Source organism: Ceratina calcarata, unplaced genomic scaffold (genome assembly GCF_001652005.2).
Source record: "Ceratina calcarata isolate Rehan_Ccalc_2016 unplaced genomic scaffold, ASM165200v1 scaffold78.2, whole genome shotgun sequence".
NCBI classification, from domain to species: Eukaryota; Metazoa; Arthropoda; class Insecta; order Hymenoptera; family Apidae; genus Ceratina; species Ceratina calcarata.
In genome coordinates this window covers 529947-547488 of record NW_017179105.1, presented here as the reverse complement: position 1 = coordinate 547488, position 17542 = coordinate 529947, and the positions used below count along the sequence as shown (strand labels likewise).

The window sequence follows — 17542 nt, the reverse complement described above, 5'->3', positions numbered from 1 at the left end:
ATAATAGAAATTATAATAGTAAAACATTTCTTATTTAATAACTATAATTGGGACTATGAACAATCCCGTTCGATCTCTATTAGAGCTGGAACCACATCGACAGTACACAAAGAAATACATTGATCAATTTCTACTTATGTATACTTTGTTTGTGATATTACTTCGTTAGCGGTGCATCGACGACTCGTCGATAACACGTCTGACAGTCTGACACAGTAATGCAGTTTAAAACCGACGTCAGTTTTGCTGCGTGTTTCTTACTTTTCGGCCCAGCTCATTCTAGAGGTCATCAAAAATTGCAGACCGGTTTTGGGGCCGCGAGGTCCCATAAGGCTGCCACTCTTTAGTAATCTCTCCTCGGTGCATACATTTATATTACAGATGAAATATTAGTCTGTATGAAAAAAATTATTGTAATTAATCTTTAAACGAAGATTATATTTTCGTTCATTTTTTAATCAAAAACGATTGGTGGCTTAATCGAGTGATGACCAACTGTGGGAAATGGTATCGGCGGCGGTTACGGTAGTTTATTATAGAGCTGGCAATAATAATGTTCAATCATGTAATGACGGAGGTCTCAATTTGAGATAAGTGGCGCCATGGCCTGAAATTTCAATTCCAATTCTCCCGCACCTGTAATTTGCTCGTAATGGATCTCAGAAAGAGAGAAAACACTCGATTCGCATAGATGTTCTGCTGTTATTTAAAAAAAGTCGATTACTATACACGCGTCGAAAGTGAAGATCGACAATTTGTATGTTAATGATCTGCATCTAATTACGCTACCGTTTTGCATGAAACATCTCACGCGTTTCTACGATGTTAGAATCATTAATGCCTATAATTAAACATAGACTTCATTTCTAGGTTCCTGTCTCGTAACATAATTTTATTTCTTCTCCGTTTACGATATTAATTATAATTTTTATCTGTGCATAAATTTGCACGGCGAATTAGACAATGTTTAAAATCTCGAGCTCGCTCACAAAATTTCTGCATGAAAAGTAAGTATGAAAAGTGTTTCTTGGAAGAGGATGGTCTACTTTCCATTTTAGAAGTACTACGAAAAAAGCTCTCACGTGATTTTCATGTACCATAAAACATCTTTAAAGGTGCACTCTCTCCGGAACGTGCGTGCCGTCGGTAGTAACATGCATGGAGAAAATTACCATAACTGATGCACGGCGAGCATAAAAGGGCTGTTATAAAAAAAAACGATCACGGTCTTGTAATCAGCACAATCCACCGTGATATCTTGGCAAAACGTTTTCGGATTATCCGCTTCCCAAATCTTTTTGGATTTAACAAAAAGATGTAAATTTCGAAGTATAATCTTGTTCACATTATATCTTCCGCATCTAAATAGGACCAATCGAGAATTTGCAGCTTCTTAGGATATTATCCGACGATCGTTCGCTCTCGATTCGCGCGTGACTCGAATCGAGACGAGCCGCGACCCGCATTCGCGACGAAACCCAAGGTCGCCTCCGGTGGGAAAAGCTCCCTCGCGAAAGGCGTGAAAGACAGAACCGACGGGTTCTTCACGATGCCCGGTGTCCCTCCCTTTATAGAAAATCCGATCCAGTTCGATTCGACTTTTTACTGATATTCACGTCAATTTATCCGGTACATTGTCTGGATGCGAGTTTCACTCTCGAGACTCGAAAGCGAACGCGTACCCCCCGTCCGTGAATTCTGAGAACGAGAAATCCAAGTATATAAAAGCTAGGAAATCCAAGCGACTGATTTACTTGTATCTAGTTTGGATTGGGAGATCGTGCAATTCTGATTCTGATACGATCTCGAGATGAATCAAGCGGTACGTGCATGTGTTTTTCAATTTAGAGTGATCGATCAGTGTTACAGTGTTCGTAGAGATGACGTGAATTTATATTCTAGTGATTGATGATTTTTTTTTCTAGAGGAGCGTGGTGATTCTGTTGATACTCTTCGTCGCTGTAACGTCCAGTTATACCGTCAGGAAGAAGAATCCGATTTCCAAATATGGTTACCGGACCGTTTACGTAAGGCCGCAGAGATACGTTAGGTATCACAGGAATAATCGGGCTATGGAACAAGCAGTGTTCAGCGCATTGCAGAACAGGACCAGGGGATCCAGAGCAGCTCTCGTTAGGAAGCAATGTACGTAGACAACATAATAAATTCAAAATTTATACGGAGTTCAAATAAAAAAATGAGATTAATGCAATTACAGATGACCCCCAAAACGAGTCCGTGGAAGATCAGCAACAGGAGGCTGGGCATTTAGATGAAATAATTCTAAAAGACAATCAGCTGAAGGACGAGGCGTTGGGAGGAATTTACGAACAGGACGTACCACCAGGAGTACCTCACAGCGGTCAGATTTTAGGGCAGCAAGTCCTCGAAGACGTGCATAAAACAGTGACGGTGATAAAAAAGGTAGCCGTGCCCTACCCTGTAGAGAAAACCGTGCGCTACCCTGTCGTGAAGAATATTCCCTATCCCGTCAAAGTGCCCGTACCACAACCGTACGCGATCGAGAAGAAGGTACCGTATCCCGTAAAAGTTTTCGTCAAAGTACCGCTCAAAGTACCAAAACCGGTGCCTGTGATAAAAGAGGTACCGTATCCGGTTCACGTGCTCGTCGATCGCCCCGTGCCGGTAAAGGTCTACGTGCCAGATCCTTTCCCAGTCGAGAAGAAGGTTCATTATGAGGTCAAGGTTCCGGTCCCCGCGCCGTATCCCGTCCAACGTAAGATACCGGTGCCGGTAAAAGTAGCAGTGCACGTACCTCAACCTTATCCGGTTGAGAAGATAGTTCACTATCCAATAAAAATTGAGGAGGAGCAGCCGGTTCCGGTACCGGTACCCAAACCTTATCCCGTGCACGTGTCTAAGCCGGTACCCTATCCCGTAGAGAAACCCGTGCCCGTACCGGTCAAAGTCGAGGTACCACGGCCTGTACCTTATCCTGTCGAGAAACCAATCCCTGTCAAAGTTAAGATCCCGGTACCGGAGCCTTATTATGTCGAGAAGAATGTACCTTATCCGGTCGAAAAGCCCGTGCCAGTGCCTGTGAAGGTACCGGTAGAACAATCGGTGCCTGTACAAGTGACGAAAACTGTAGGGATACCGATTGACAAGCCTGTACCTTATCCGGTCAAGGTGTCCGTTCCCGTGCCGGTGCACGAGGGTTCATCTGGGGCTGGACACCATCAGTGGAGTCGGTGAATAGGATAGATTGGATTGAATGAGATTCATGTTCTTTAATCTTCACGATTTGAATGAGGTTTATACGAATTTGTCGTGTGTCGAGTGTTTGGTAATTAGTTTTTAAGTTATTTGTATTTGAGGTAATTTATAATAAAGAGTACAACAATTTTACAGAATTATTAATTCTTATAGATGTGTATGTTTCATGAAAAGGAAGAGCGATCATCTCTAAATCGTAATTGTGTAACTCGGTCAACTATTTTCAGACATAAATGAACTTTCACGAGGTTTGTTTAATTCACTTCTTATTTAAATTACTGCCACGTGCTAGGAATATGGAAATGTTCCAATAAAAAGAGAACAGAACCGGAAGCGAGGAAGGAGAAATTGAGATCTTTTCTCCGCGTAAATAAAGCGAAACCATCAGCAATCGACTTCATTCTAGTCACGTTCGCTTTCGCTTCCATGTAATTGCATTGTCGTTGTCCCCATGGAGTATCTGATTCTCGCAAATCGCGATCCGACGTTTATCGAAACTTTGCACATGATCAAAACTGATCTCATTGCATTGTAATTAGACTAAATTTGAAAACAACTGTCTTAAATTTGCAATAAAAAAATCATAAAATGACGAAGCTTCCAACATTAGAAAAAATCGGTTTCCGATCCGATTTTCAGTTTCGGAGACATCGATTAAAGCAGGGACGAACTGACGGCTTGCAACTTTTACCCTTCTCTTGGCTTCTCCTCTACAGGCGTGGCTCTCAACCAAGAAGTTCTAAAGGCAATTGAAATTTTTCGACAGTGTTGTCGCTCTTCTTTTCACATAGCTTCGATCTCTCGCACCGTGACCTAGTCATTGACCTACCCAAATCCCTACTGACCCGTCTAGACGCTACTCGAGGAAATAACCTTCCTATTCTGACTATCGAAGTGGGACAAGGATTTCTGAAGATAGGCCGAGGCGTTCAAACGTAAAACTTCGAAGGCTTACATATCCGGAACGAATTGAGACAAGATGAATCAAAAACCATCTTTCTTGTCTTGACTTCTTCTATCATCTGGCAGGCTTCTCAGTGAAAAATTCAATGCTCTCTTGAAATTATATTTACATTGCTAATATGTACGTTCGATCTTTCAGAACTCAATAGAACTGTTAAGATTATTTATTAGGTTGGGGAATAAGTTCATAGCGTTTTTATAATTTCTTTTATTTTACAACGATTTGTTTGCTGTTTGGCAACGGGTAAGTATTCATTCGATAGAACTCTTTCTGCTCTACAAAACTATGTTAATTGTATTTTTGAGTTATTTAATTTTTTATTAGTTTTGAGGCTTAGAAATGGAATACCCAGGAGGCAAAAATCAACATTTTCGACACCTGCTCTTCTTTGTTTTTCATCGAGGTCAAAAAGCTGCCGAAGCAGCCCGGGACATTTGCGACGTGTATGGAGAAGGTGTCATAGGCGAGTCTACAGCACGGAAATGGTTTGCAAAGTTAAAAAATGGCGACTTTAACGTCGAGGACTCGTCCCGCAGCGGAAGGCCTTCTGAATTCGATGAAGAACGTCTCAAATCACTTTTGAAGGAGAACGGTCGCCAAACCAGTCGTGAATTGGCGGAAAAAATGAACTGCGATCATAAAACGATTCTATAATTGATTAACTTATTGATATAATTATTGTTTTTTGTTTAAATAAAAGTCTTCGGTAAAAACGCTACGAACTTATTCCCCAACCCAATATTAATGTTTCATCGAAAAAGTTTAAAAGGCATTTAATTATGTTAGTGTAAAACCAAAATCACACTTTTACCGTCACGCGAAACTTTCTACGTATCTTAACTTGAACAGTGTCAAATGATTAGCTCCTCTGGCAAACATTCAAGGTAAAGGACAAATCTGTAACTGTCAGCTTGTTACAGTCGCCGGAAGAAGAAAGCAGAGCTACGTGAAAATGGTAAGGGCACTTTTCTACCGGTTTCGGTTTCACTCGATGCGAGAAATTGGCGCGATCGATGTTAAAACGTGCAGAAATGAAGGAAAAGAAACGGAGGGTACGTGAGAAGACTCGTTCGACTCTCCACAATGTCGCAGACGGGAGGATCGGCATAGACGTAGTTCGACATTCAGGAAGTTCTTTGAGGAACAAGAAAAAACAAGTTTTCATCGTGTTCGTAAGGGCTCTGTCCGCTTTACGACTGAAAGTGGCTATTCGCTTTCATTCGTCAATTGAATGCAACATTAAAATTTGTAATAAAATACTGTATGTATATAAAACTTAATAAAAAAGCCATAAATTGTAATAAACCTCAGCAATTATTTCAATGCACAGAATGCTTTTTTTAATCCTTTACAGTTTCGCCTTTGGCATTTTAATTATTCTTATTCAACAAAATGTATGAACCATCGATTATTCTTAAAATATCACTATTACTTTACACAGCCATGAATAAAAAAAAAAATAAATGTTCGAGATTAAAATTTCGCTTAGATCATTGCTCGACTCCGAGAGTTTGACTCAATTACTGGTTGCTCGACAGCTTCCGCGACAATAATCCTGAAATTTCTTCTCCGGGAGATTTTATGAACAATAAACGTCGGTTTAGCTTTCTGCTGTCTAAACTCGCGTGAAAAAGTAATCGGTATTTAACCGTGTATAATTCTTGCGTTGCTCTATAAAGGTCTGGGCTGGTCTGACGGGCGAAAGTCGTCCACTGTGTATAAATAATACCGATGCAGCATCCGTTTGAATTCAGTGCACCTTGATCTATCGTCGAAACATCATGGGACGACTGGTTGGTACCTCTTTATCTCTTTCTATATAATTATATTTATGCAATAACGTGCCACGAATTGTGTAATTAAATACTTCCAGTATTTATACAATAATAATTGATCATTTTAATCATTGGACTTTTTATAAATTTAATTTTAAATATTTGGACGTTTTATAAATTCAATCGCCATTTTTCAAGTTTTTAACTGATTTATGAATATTCACGTAGGAACAGAGTGTCGTCGCATTGTTATGCTTCTCGATGGTCCTCAGCTGTTCCGCCACTCGAAGAGAGGACCTCGAGAGGGCGGCAGAGCTTGCAGTAGAAAAGGCGGCCGAGAGGGCTGCGGAGAGGGCAGTGGAGAAAGCGTTAGGTAGCGGGAACACGACGACCGAATCGAAAACCGTTCGTGAATCCTACTCGAGCGTGAGGAAGGTACCTTACCGCGAGGATTCGACTTATGGAGGCCGTTCCTCGTCCGCGGAGGACGAAGCCGAAGACGAAGACTCTGAAGATTGGGTTAGACACTCGAGAAGATTCAGAGCAAGGTCGTTCAAAGGTTGTGTGTCATTGAATATATTCATAGTTAGTTAATTATTATGAGGCTCAGTGTAAAGAATTACCTTTATTAAAATAAAGCCTAAATTTATTCTAACAGATTTAACGAGAATCCCAAGAAGCGACGATCTATCGCTTGAACACGCGCCTTGGAATCCGAAGGTGATCACGATCGAGAAGAAGATCCCCGTGCCGGTGACCGTCGAGAAGAAGGTACCGTACCCGGTGTACAAACACGTACCGTACGAAGTGAAGGTTCCCGTGCCGCAACCGTACACCGTCGAGAAGAAGGTGCCTTACCCAGTCAAGGTTTTCGTGAACGTACCGGTCGAGGAGCCGGAGCCGTACACCGTCGAGAAGAAAGTACCTTACGAAGTGAAGGTAGAACGTGCGGTGCCGTACAAAGTGGAGATCCCGGTGCCGCAGCCGTACACCGTCGAGAGAAAGATACCAGTGGAAGTGAAGGTGCCCGTGCCGCAGCCGTACACCGTCGATAAGGCAGTGCCTTACGAAGTGAAGGTGCCCGTGAAGGTACCGGAACCCTACGAGGTCGAGAAAAGGGTGGCCGTGCCGGTGAAAGTGGTCGTGAAGCGACCTTATCCGGTACCAGTGCCTAAACCTTATCCAGTGGAGGTTTCTAAGCCGTACCCGGTTCCGGTGGCTAAGCCGTATCCGGTCCAAGTTAAGGTACCGGTGGACAAACCGTTTCCGGTAACCGTAGAGAAGCCTGTGCCTGTGCCGGTGAAGGTGCCAGTGCCCGAAGCTTACACGATTGAGAAGCCGGTGACGGTCGAAGTTAAGAAACCGTACGCGGTGCCGATCAAAGTGGTCGTACAGAAACCGTACGAGGTGGTCGTGAAGAATCCGGTACCGGTATCGATCGAGAAACCGTTCCCCTATTGGGTTCAGGTACCGGTACCCGTGTCCGAGGATTGGAACGAGGCGGGATGGAAAGACAGAGGCGATACCAGTGAAAACAGACGAGTAGCCGAGAAACCGATGAAATCTCGCAGGAGATTGAGAACGTAGAATCGTATGACGTCGTCAAACGTTATCGTACGATTTCAATGCTGATTTTACGATCTTTCGTATTTAAGTTCCGTACTTTAAGATTTCTAAGTGTAATGAAACGTTGATTTTTTGTTTGATGTAAATAAATANATGCAGTCATTTTGACTGCTTTTGGGCAATATAGGTATATACTAAGTTTCAGTCTTTCTAGTGTTAACTATCTTAGCCGGTACCAAAGTGTTTTCATTCCACATCGTGAATGATTAAATTCCCATGGAAACTCGTTTACGACTAGTAGATATTCTTTTTTTTTTGGAGAGTAAATTCTTTTTGCGAGGAAGCCGTTCGTGACTGGCTCATTAATATCCTGCTCGCGAGTTCCTCGTGCGTTTTGATGGGTACGCAACGGAATACGGAAAATTCGCCTTTTCCCCGAGCGAAGCCGATGATCATCCTTCAAAGATAATCTGATTAATCGCTATCGTGAAATCAAGTTTTATACACCTTCCGCTTCGTGTTCATAGATAGTAAACCATGTCGACGTAGTTAATGATAATATAACTGAATTATGTCCTCCGGTTTGAATATCGAAATTACGTCTAAATTTATTGGAAATGGAAACACGTTTCACCTAATTCATCAAAAGTATTGCGTTAATGTTCGATTCTCTCTTCCACAATTTCACTTTCTTGTAATTAATACTTAGGTTCCTGAGCAATTAAAATCTAACTACTCGCATTCCTTCCTTGCGGATGCGCCGATTCTTCTCAAAGGGTAAAGACTTTCGTGTAACTATTTTAAGATTCACGTAGCAATTATTATGTTCGAACACAACTACTTCAATTTCCAACAATTAATTTTTTCCGATCGTTAGCCAATCGAATTACAAAATTTTAATCGACAACATTGAATTATATAAACGAAGCGAATGTAACATGAGCAGCAATCCCATGCTACAATTTAATTGCTTATCTTCGCATTCATCTAGCAGGGGCTCAATAAAAACTTACGTATGAAAGTGCAGGAAACGAGCAGAATTCGGTGAGAGCACCCTTCCAAACCCGGTTAACCGTTCTGGGATTTACACACATGCGTAGTTTCATTTGCAATCGATGCTTTATGAGTCCCCCCAAGATTCTCCCACCTCGGCAATTCAGTTTTTGTTCCTCAAGCTTTCTTCGTTAGACCAGAGGAGCCTCGAGGATCATAATGAAAACGTCCTTCCATGGGGACCGGAAATGGAGGGGGCAATAGTCCTGGCGTGAAACTTTTAGACATGGAAGTGGAGAGAGAAAAAGAGAACCGCGAATACGAATTGACAGCGGCGTAGAACAGGCGAGTTTTCTGACAAACGGATCGCTGATCTTTATGGAAATAGGAACACGTCGTTACACTAGTTTCCAGATTTTAAGTTCACGTATGTAATAGCTCGTCGCGAGACTCAATAAGGTTCGCCGCTAAAAGCTGGGCTAGTCCAGGCTGTTTTTACTGATTAGCCAACGCGGAAGTCCAATAAAGTAGAGTTAGATGATCAGCCTAATGTGCACGCTCTCTTTATGCAACGAGAACTAGTCAAAGCTGTGCTTCTCCTAATCTGTTACTGATATCATGCCTCTTCCAATTCCATTCTCTCCTGAAGAAACTCTCAGCGATACGAAATAGTCTTGATGACTTTAAAAAACGTGTTCCATTTATCATAATAATTATGATCAAACATCGTTTTATAAAAATTGAACTTCCCTTAATTAAGGCGAAGTCAAAGTAATTATTCACGTCATTTGGCGGTGATCGATGAAACGGTCTGGTGAAGGGGGGAAGGAGGCGTTGGTAAACATTCGTGTTCCGCGAGCCGTTTCCTTTCACTCTGGAAGAGCCGATCCGCATCTACGCCAGTGCATCGAGTTATGGAAGCGAGCGTCGTGGTCGCTAAGCCGAGATTTTTAGAAAAATGTTTAAACGTCGTGGCGTCGCGGCCCGCTCGCTCCTCGCACGCGCGCTGTTTCACTTTTCCGTGAACAGAGGGGCCTCCCGAACGATCTACGGCCGGGGGAAAGCGGACTATAAAGACGGTGGCGTCCTGGGGGAAACATCCAGTGAAGTCTGGACTTCGACCAGGTATCGGAGTCACCCCGAGACATGAAACTATTGGTGAGTAATCGGAGCACGGCCGATTTTTATGCAAAATAAAACTCTTATAATATCGATAAAAAAAAATGCGTCTTAGATAGACAGCAATTTTTTTCACCTTTCTTTTTCTTCAAATATTACAACATGTACTCAATTCTGATATTCTGGATCACTAGCTTTTAGAAAAATCTCATTCTAATTTCTGATTCATATAACTTAGTAATTGTAAGTTGAACGAAGAGACGTTTTTCATTTTTGTTTCAGATCCCTATTTTCGTGGGCCTCTTGGCCGTCGCCTCGTGCGAGGAGGCCAAGGATACGGAAGCTCAAGAGTCTACCGTAGAGAAGAAACAGGACAAGCGAGGACTGAGTCACTACGAGGGTGGCAGCTACGGAGGCGGTGGTGGTGGTGGTGGTGGTGGTGACTACGGCGAGGGACACGAGATTTCTCTATCTGGGGGTGACGGAGGTGGATACGAGGGTGGTCACGGCGGTGACTTGAGCTACGCGAGTGGCTACGGAGGCGGTTACGAAGGGGGTGGCAAAGTAAAAATAATCACTATCGAGAAGAGCGTGAAGATTCCTTATCCAGTCGAGAAGAAGGTTCACTACCCAGTAGAAAAAGAGATACCGTACCCAGTCAAGGTTCCCGTGCCACAGCCTTATCCAGTGGAGAAGAAGATCCCAGTACCCGTGAAGGTTTACGTTAAAATACCAGTACACATTCCACAACCGTATCCAGTGGAGAAGAAAGTACCATACCCAGTTCACGTGCCTGTGGAAAGGCCGGTACCGCACAAGGTCTACGTACCTCAACCGTATCCAGTGGAGAAGAAGATCCATTACCCCGTGAAGGTTCCAGTACCACAACCGTACCCCATCGAGAAGCCCGTGCCCTACCCCGTCAAAGTCGTCGAGCACGTACCGCAACCCTTCCCGGTGGAGAAAAAAGTACCGTACCCGGTACACGTGCCCTTCGACAGACCATACCCTGTCCACATCAGTAAACCGTACCCTGTCCCAGTCGAGAAGCAAGTACCGGTGCCCGTCGTGAAGCACGTGCCCTACCCTGTCAAGGTTCACGTCGATCGACCGGTAGCAGTGCCCGTGGACAAGCCGGTGCCTTACGAGGTCAAAGTACCAGTACCTGCGCCTTACCCCGTGGAGAAGCACGTACCGGTACCGGTCGAAAAGCCCGTCCCGTACCCGGTCAAGGTACCCGTCGAGCGACCAGTGGCGGTCCCGGTGACGAAACACGTACCTGTGACCGTGCACAAGCCCGTGCCGGTACCAGTTAAAGTACCGGTAGCCGTGCACCATGGTCACGACGAAGGATACAGCGGAGGAGGTTTCGAGGGTGGCAGCGAGGGTGGTAGCTACCAGGGTGGCCACGAGGGTGGCTACGAAGGTGGCAACGAGGGTGGTGGCTACGAAGGCGGCTACGAATCCAGTTACGGAGGTCACTAAGAGAAGGATCGATGGATCCGATCGACTCGTCGGATTTTATTCGAGGTTTGAATCCGACCTGGTGTATTTATTGTAACTGATAGATTCTTTCTCAATATCGGCTGAGGATTAGTATCTATGTATTAGGCGACTTTTGTTTGACCAGGAGTAGAACACGAGAGCGAAAATAGTCGTAAGTAGACTGCGGATCTTCGCGCAAAATAGAAGTTGTAAATGATTGAATGGGTCGATCAAAAGTTATGGGATGCCTTCCAGTCAGCGATTTATTTAGAACGTAGCGTTTTGATACCCTTTGATACCTGAGTATACTAAGAATACACACACACTGTATATGTACGATTTACTGTACGAGGATTCTATGCGTCTACTGGTCGAGCGGTTTGTAAAAAGCTCGAGTCGGTGGACCCGTACCATGTCTTTCGCTTCTTTCTAATAAAACCAAAGAGCAAAAATCGACGGTCTCATATCATTCTATCATTACCTAAATATTATGAAATCTCGCGATCTAATCGAGCTCAAGTGATTAGAAAACAAAGAGCAATTCAAGTCCGACTTCCTACTATTTTCCAACTTTCCGTTTTCACCAAGATTCGCTCCGGATCAAGGCCACTCGCCAGTTCTGCTGGACGCTTTCGTAACGCGAATGTCCAACGCGGAACAGATGATAGGATCTTTTGAATCGACTTTCGCGTAACGCAACGTTACGTCCGTGACGAACGGCGTCGACGTTTCCCGGAAAAGTTTGAAAGCGAGAACGATTCCTCGCGAGTGAATACGTACGTTAACGCGGAAGTTGAGTGATTAACGGAACGCAAAAAGCAGAAAGGAAATTTTCATCGAATATGCACGTAACAGTCCGGAGCCGTCGAAAAATTTCAGCCTCTGTGCACTTTTCTGCGTGGAGAAAGCATCTCTATGCATGGACGATAAGTGAAACTGATCAAATGGATTTCACCGGTTCTCATCGAGAACGTGATAGTTTAGTCCCATCAAACAATTGTACCATTGATATTAATCTGACGATACGAAAAACGTGGTTCCCATTGAATTTATAAATAATAATATTATTATTTATTGGATCGACTGTCTTGTCAATTTTGGTATTGAAACACGAGCTGCTGATAGATCAGGACGCTCAAACTCGTTTGGCTTGTGATTTTGTAGTTATGTCAGCAATGATTATACCATGTTACACGAAAGGATATTTTACTCGCTCGTAGTATTACGTGATTTAATTAAAAATCGACGACTTAATCCTTTCGTTTTTTGAGAACCTTATAAATAGATTATGAAATTTTAAGACTCACCGAATGTAGGGGATGTTGGCAGGTATATGGTACTTCGCTCCAGGATCGAAATCATCCTCGGATCTCAAAACCGGCGGCTTGGTGCCAGTGTACTGTTCCATCAATCGATGCCAGTGGCAATTGTAATCTTCTCGGTTCACGTAACCACGGGAAACGTCCCATCGCCATCTGTCCATCACGATGCTGAACGGCAGCATCACTAATTTGTCCATCGCCAGGGAGAACAGGTAATTGATGTCTGCAGTGGACTCGTCGATGTACTTGCTGCCCAAACCGAGAATTTGCAGATGCCGAGGGGTGCCGACGCTCAGTGCCACGGCCTCACCCACTGCTTCGTGAAACCCTGTTTTAAAAATCGATCTTTAACGTCTCCGAGCGCGGGGAAAGCTGGACAAATTGTTAGCCGATAAATCTGTCAAACTCTCACGCCTGAATCGTAACTTTCTTGTAGGTCACTGTATGGACAGCCTTAATATTCTTTATACGAATTGATTTCCTATAAATGTCTACATGATCATTTAAAGATTCCAAGCGTAATTTAATTGAATGACTATTTCTGGAATAATCGCGAATCTGGTAAAAGCATCCTATCGATTTATCATTATCTCATAAAGCTGTTAACAGTTTCTAATCTTCGGGTCGTATAATAAAGTGGCGATTTTGTTTAAGATGGGTTCGTAAATCTGCTGGACAAGGTCGCAGACGTCGTTTTCATCGGGTTTGAAACGTCGGCTTGGGCGAACGACCGGGCAGCGCGCGGCGGAACGGTGAAAGCGCGATTATACCATAATAAAAATATTTTAACGATCTCGCGTACGGATTAGAGAGTACATCCACTGCGTTAGCGAATCCACCTCAACCGTACATACTCGCTCTCGCTTTCGCGCTATTACCCGTAAAAGTACCTGTGGACCGCCTACCGGAAGCCACGCGGTGCTTACGTAACGACAAAGTCGCATGTGTCGTCCATGGCGAGCATCGCGTGTCGTTACACTTGCCTTGCCTTGCCTCACCGCGCGCCTCGTTTGTCTTACAAAAAGTCATCTCTCAGATCATAGTTCAGTAGCAATTCATTTCCGGATAGACTCCATCATGATCAGCACTTTTATCCAAAGTAATAGATTCATTCCATCAATTTAAAAAATTCATTCCAAGTAGACAGTTTATCGATTAAGCATTCCAATGCGCAGTTTGCACATTTTTATGCAACACGTGCACTGTTTGTAAAACCCGACGATTTGAAGTTCTAATGTACCTGGATTGGCACCGTCCCTGAATTCTCGCGGCAGGCCGCTGTATCGTAAGAAGTATTGGATGTGAGCCATCTCATGATGCACCGTGATCAAGTCCTTCATCGTGACTTTGGTGCACATTTTAATTCTGAAGCATTTCAAATTCCCATTCGTTTTCATGGATTTTACTATAAACGCAAAAATATATTTCAATTTGTCAAAGTACCTGTAGTCTAAACGATTGCAAAAGTCCCAAGCGGAAGCTTGACAGATCAACTGTCGATCGCCTGGATCCGCTATTATGCTTCCTGCCCAAAATTCTGGCGGCATCGCGCTCAAGTTTAAGGACAGGTAAAATTCCTCTGCGATTCTGAACATCTCGATGGGTGTGTAACCCTGTAACGAGATAATTAACGTTAATTGGATTCGATAAATCCTCCTGCGTTATCTCGTTGAATTCATGTAGAAATTTACCGTGAAAGTCTCTCAGCATACCGACTAATTGAGTGAATATTTAAAACACGCGTAAAACAGGATAATAAAGAATGAATTCAAGATCAGAGCAGAAAGTACGCTCGATTTAATAAAATTAATTTTTTGTCATTTAAATGGAAATAAGAATACGTGTTCGAAACAAGAAATTTTATTAGGTTTGAGAGAAGAAAGTTATCTGCATTTGAAATTCTCGATTTCATAGATAAAAATTCGTTCTGGGGAAATAACGAAAGGGTCAGGAGAAATAAGACGAAGGCGGCTGTTAATAGATATAGGGTAACATGGCAATTTCACAAATCTTCGCTTACTTCACCCGAGTTACTTTCGAATCGTAACAGGTTCACTTTCGATTCTACTCGGAAACAATGTTCGGAAATTAACTGAATTCATTAGCCGATGTTAATTCCCTTTTGATAACGGTTACATAATTGCCTCTTACCTGCGCTTGCATTTCCTGCGTCACGTCTAGGTAATTCTTTCCCGGGTATGGTATCGTTACGTCGATTATATTGGTCCAGGATTGTGCCCAAATGTTCCCTATCGATCACAAAATGCAAACGTGCAACAAATATATAAATAAATGAACGAATAGAGAACAATTAAAATTGATGAAGTACCGAGAATATGAGCAGGGAGTGGAGCGTGGACACCGATTTTTTCAGGTCCATACAGATCCCTCATTTTCCTTCTAACGTAAGCATGCAATTCCTCATAAAGTGGACGTATCATCTCCCAAACTTCATCGATGTCCTGCTGCAAGTTCGGTGACTCGTATGGGAACATCCAATACTCAGCTGCGTCAGTGAAGTCTGCACAAACATTTAACAACTCAATTTTTTCTGACGTATTCATAAAAATTTTATGGATCTTTTTGGTTTCTTTAACATACTGTTCAGTCTAGCAGCCTCGTTGTTCAACGAAACGAGCTGTTGGTAGAGGTCCTTGATCCTCATACCGCTCCTCCGCCTCCACTCTGTCCAAACGTACTGCAGTTCATCCCAGTTTCGACTTCTCGCCATGATCTGCGATATGTCTGGAACAAGAGCACTCATCGTCACTTTTATTCAGTAATATAATAAAACGATATCTCCATTTAGATTAATGATCGTCGCCTGCTCGGTTTCGATTTTCACTCAGCTTTCACGATGATTGGCGCGATCGAATCGTGAGCTAAACCGATACAAAGTTGCCGGACACGCGATCCTGATCTCAAAGATACTAATCGAAACTGTAGTTCAATCTAATTGCAAATGTACAGCTTTACATATTTCATGGACTTGAATTCTAATTGTCAGTTCTTATCAAGGAATTTGCTTGAATATCTGCAAAACAAGTGGAAGCTTCTTGACCCTATTCGACCAATGCAATTGCTATTACGTGTTCGTCCTTAAGGCAACGATCCGTGACCGATCGATTTTCTACGGGCGTGGAAAACGCATTTCCCAAGACACCTCGGGTCCAACGATAAAATCGATGGATACTTCAGAAGCTATTACGTTATGCCTCTTATTACTCGTGTAATCTCGAGCTCGAGTAAATGAACCGTGGATTTAACAAAATCGCATCGAAACTTCCGTGTTGCTCGTTTGCCTCTATCTCGTTTCGAACAGCTTGCAGTTCAAGCAAGTGAAAATCGTTTCTAGACACTTCGGATGGAAATTAATTCAACGATCTTTGCAACGATCTGCATTTACCACGATGGATCGCGTTTTCATCTACAGCTCAATCATGCCTAGGCATAATATGTATAATTGAAGACTCGGTGCACAACGAACGTTTGTAAAAACTAGCATAATTTTTTTTTCTAAATCGAAGTCAATCAATTTCCATCAACTACGTACATGTTACCAAATGATTTCGTTCTGAACATTTAGGAATTAAACTCAAATTATACGTGAGAACTGAATAATCTCATGAAACGGGAAATAATGTCAAGGAATGTGAGAAAATCCGAGAGGAATGCAATTAGAAGTATCTGTTTGCTACGGGCGTACGGCAAATGAATTCTGAATGAATTTTCATCGTGGAAACGCCACTGAAATATTCATAGTCGAATCTCGTTTCACGATTAGAGAGCCACTTTCGTTGCGGCGCGTATTCGTGGCCGGCTAACCGTGAAAATTGTATCGCCATTTATTTTCCCCGAGACGCCGCGAATTCTCTCTTACACTCGCGGAACGTTATTCATTACCTGGATAGAGCCGCAGCCCGCACCGGAAGGGATCGTTGTACGCGCAAATGCTAGCCTCGTTGAACACCGCCAGCATGTCGTTGATCACACGATTATACTAAAAAACAAGAACAAACAAACTAACAAGAGGAAAATATGACAGAAGCATACATTATCTTCCTACTTCCATGAGAACTTAATATTAGGAAATGAAATCTATTCTTGACAGACACTTCCTATTAAATCATGGAACGGATATGAACAGATCCGTTTCATTGGCGTTCTATTTTTATGTATTTCCCCTATCAATGAACTGCGGATTTCTATGCGTGTAAAGCAAAGTATATTATTTACTTCTGTATTATAAATAAGTTGCATAAAAGTCTGCAGTCTGTATATAAGATAAATCACAAGGAATTTACCCTGTCTAACTGATCCGGAGGAAGAGCGGAGGGACCAACGACGGACAGAAACCTGAGCCGTCGCCTAATCACAGGATCCCTAATATTGTTCGTATCGATCCTTGAAATTAGGTACCACGCTTGGTTGTGAAAATCTGCGTATATCCTCTGCGCTTCCAGCTGAAAACGTGTTCGATGTTTACTGTGTGGAATAACGTGGAATTCATGGTTGAAGCGTGCGAGGATCGGGTGGAAGGAAGGTAATAATCAGTTCCGAAGGTGAGCGTTCGTGCGGAACTGGTTCGAAGTGCAAATCGACTAGCTTTACCGTTAAAGATAAACGCTATCTCTACCCTTCCTGGGATTTCCGATAGTCGAAAGGAAAATCGTAGAAAGCGAGCGCGGGGCTTCTTTATGGGTCAATGAAGCCGTTTCCGATATCGTAGAATAAAACGAAAGCTCATTGTCTTCTTACTGGTTGAAGCAAGAAATATTTGCAATTCCTTTATAACTATTCCAGATTAAGGATGTATTGGCTATACAGTCAATCCTAAAAGTTTATGTACCTTAGAAAAACGCATTTCCTATAATTAAAAAGAAATCAGATGTCGGAAGAATAATGCTAATAATAAATAGCTACGTGCTAAAAAGTATAGAAGGAAATATCCAATTAAGTATTGACGCTGACGAAAATTTTTTTTTCCAAAATTGCGAAAAATGCTTCAAATAAAAGTTGTTTTCCTTCTAACTTCGATATTTAACGAGTTACGTATGATTATTTGGCATTTTATTGACGTT

General features: G+C 42.7%; 4 protein-coding genes across 4 annotated transcripts in view; 3 read left to right on the top strand and 1 right to left on the bottom strand.

Moving 5' to 3' along the window:
* Ance-3 (angiotensin-converting enzyme Ance-3) overlaps positions 1 to 17542 on the bottom strand; it is a 38546-nt gene that overhangs the window by 17922 nt on the left and 3082 nt on the right. Inside the window, exons 3-10 of the mRNA XM_018034273.2 lie at positions 16766 to 16924; positions 16365 to 16461; positions 15063 to 15206; positions 14791 to 14982; positions 14613 to 14710; positions 13905 to 14074; positions 13702 to 13826; positions 12447 to 12789 (exon numbers count right to left, since the gene is read on the bottom strand). Of these exons, the coding sequence (XP_017889762.1) occupies positions 12447 to 12789; positions 13702 to 13826; positions 13905 to 14074; positions 14613 to 14710; positions 14791 to 14982; positions 15063 to 15206; positions 16365 to 16461; positions 16766 to 16924 (1328 nt within the window). The remainder of the gene's footprint in view (positions 1 to 12446; positions 12790 to 13701; positions 13827 to 13904; positions 14075 to 14612; positions 14711 to 14790; positions 14983 to 15062; positions 15207 to 16364; positions 16462 to 16765; positions 16925 to 17542) is intronic.
* Positions 1177 to 3353, top strand: LOC108630507 (proline-rich protein 4-like). The gene is made up of 3 exons (XM_018033845.2): positions 1177 to 1822; positions 1926 to 2145; positions 2219 to 3353. Exons 1-3 carry the CDS (start codon positions 1811 to 1813, stop codon positions 3214 to 3216), a joined length of 1230 nt encoding a protein of 409 aa, XP_017889334.1. The 5' UTR covers positions 1177 to 1810; the 3' UTR covers positions 3217 to 3353.
* LOC108630505 (skin secretory protein xP2) lies at positions 5860 to 7625 on the top strand (the record flags this gene model as incomplete). The annotated part of the gene is given in 3 exon segments (XM_026818246.1): positions 5860 to 5994; positions 6205 to 6535; positions 6635 to 7625. Coding segments are annotated over 3 exon segments (1395 nt in total), but the record flags the coding sequence as incomplete, so codon positions are not given.
* On the top strand, positions 9580 to 11623 carry LOC108630782 (proline-rich protein 4). The gene is made up of 2 exons (XM_026818245.1): positions 9580 to 9693; positions 9937 to 11623. The coding sequence occupies exons 1-2, from the start codon at positions 9682 to 9684 to the stop codon at positions 11137 to 11139; spliced, it is 1215 nt and encodes a 404-aa protein (XP_026674046.1). The 5' UTR covers positions 9580 to 9681; the 3' UTR covers positions 11140 to 11623.

What these genes read in the sequence shown, in the direction of transcription:
- LOC108630507 (XM_018033845.2), top strand. An exon ending in AGCTCTCGTTAGGAAGCAAT is followed by an intron (nt 2,146 to 2,218) that starts GTACGTAGACAA and finishes ATGCAATTACAG; the next exon opens with ATGACCCCCAAAACGAGTCC.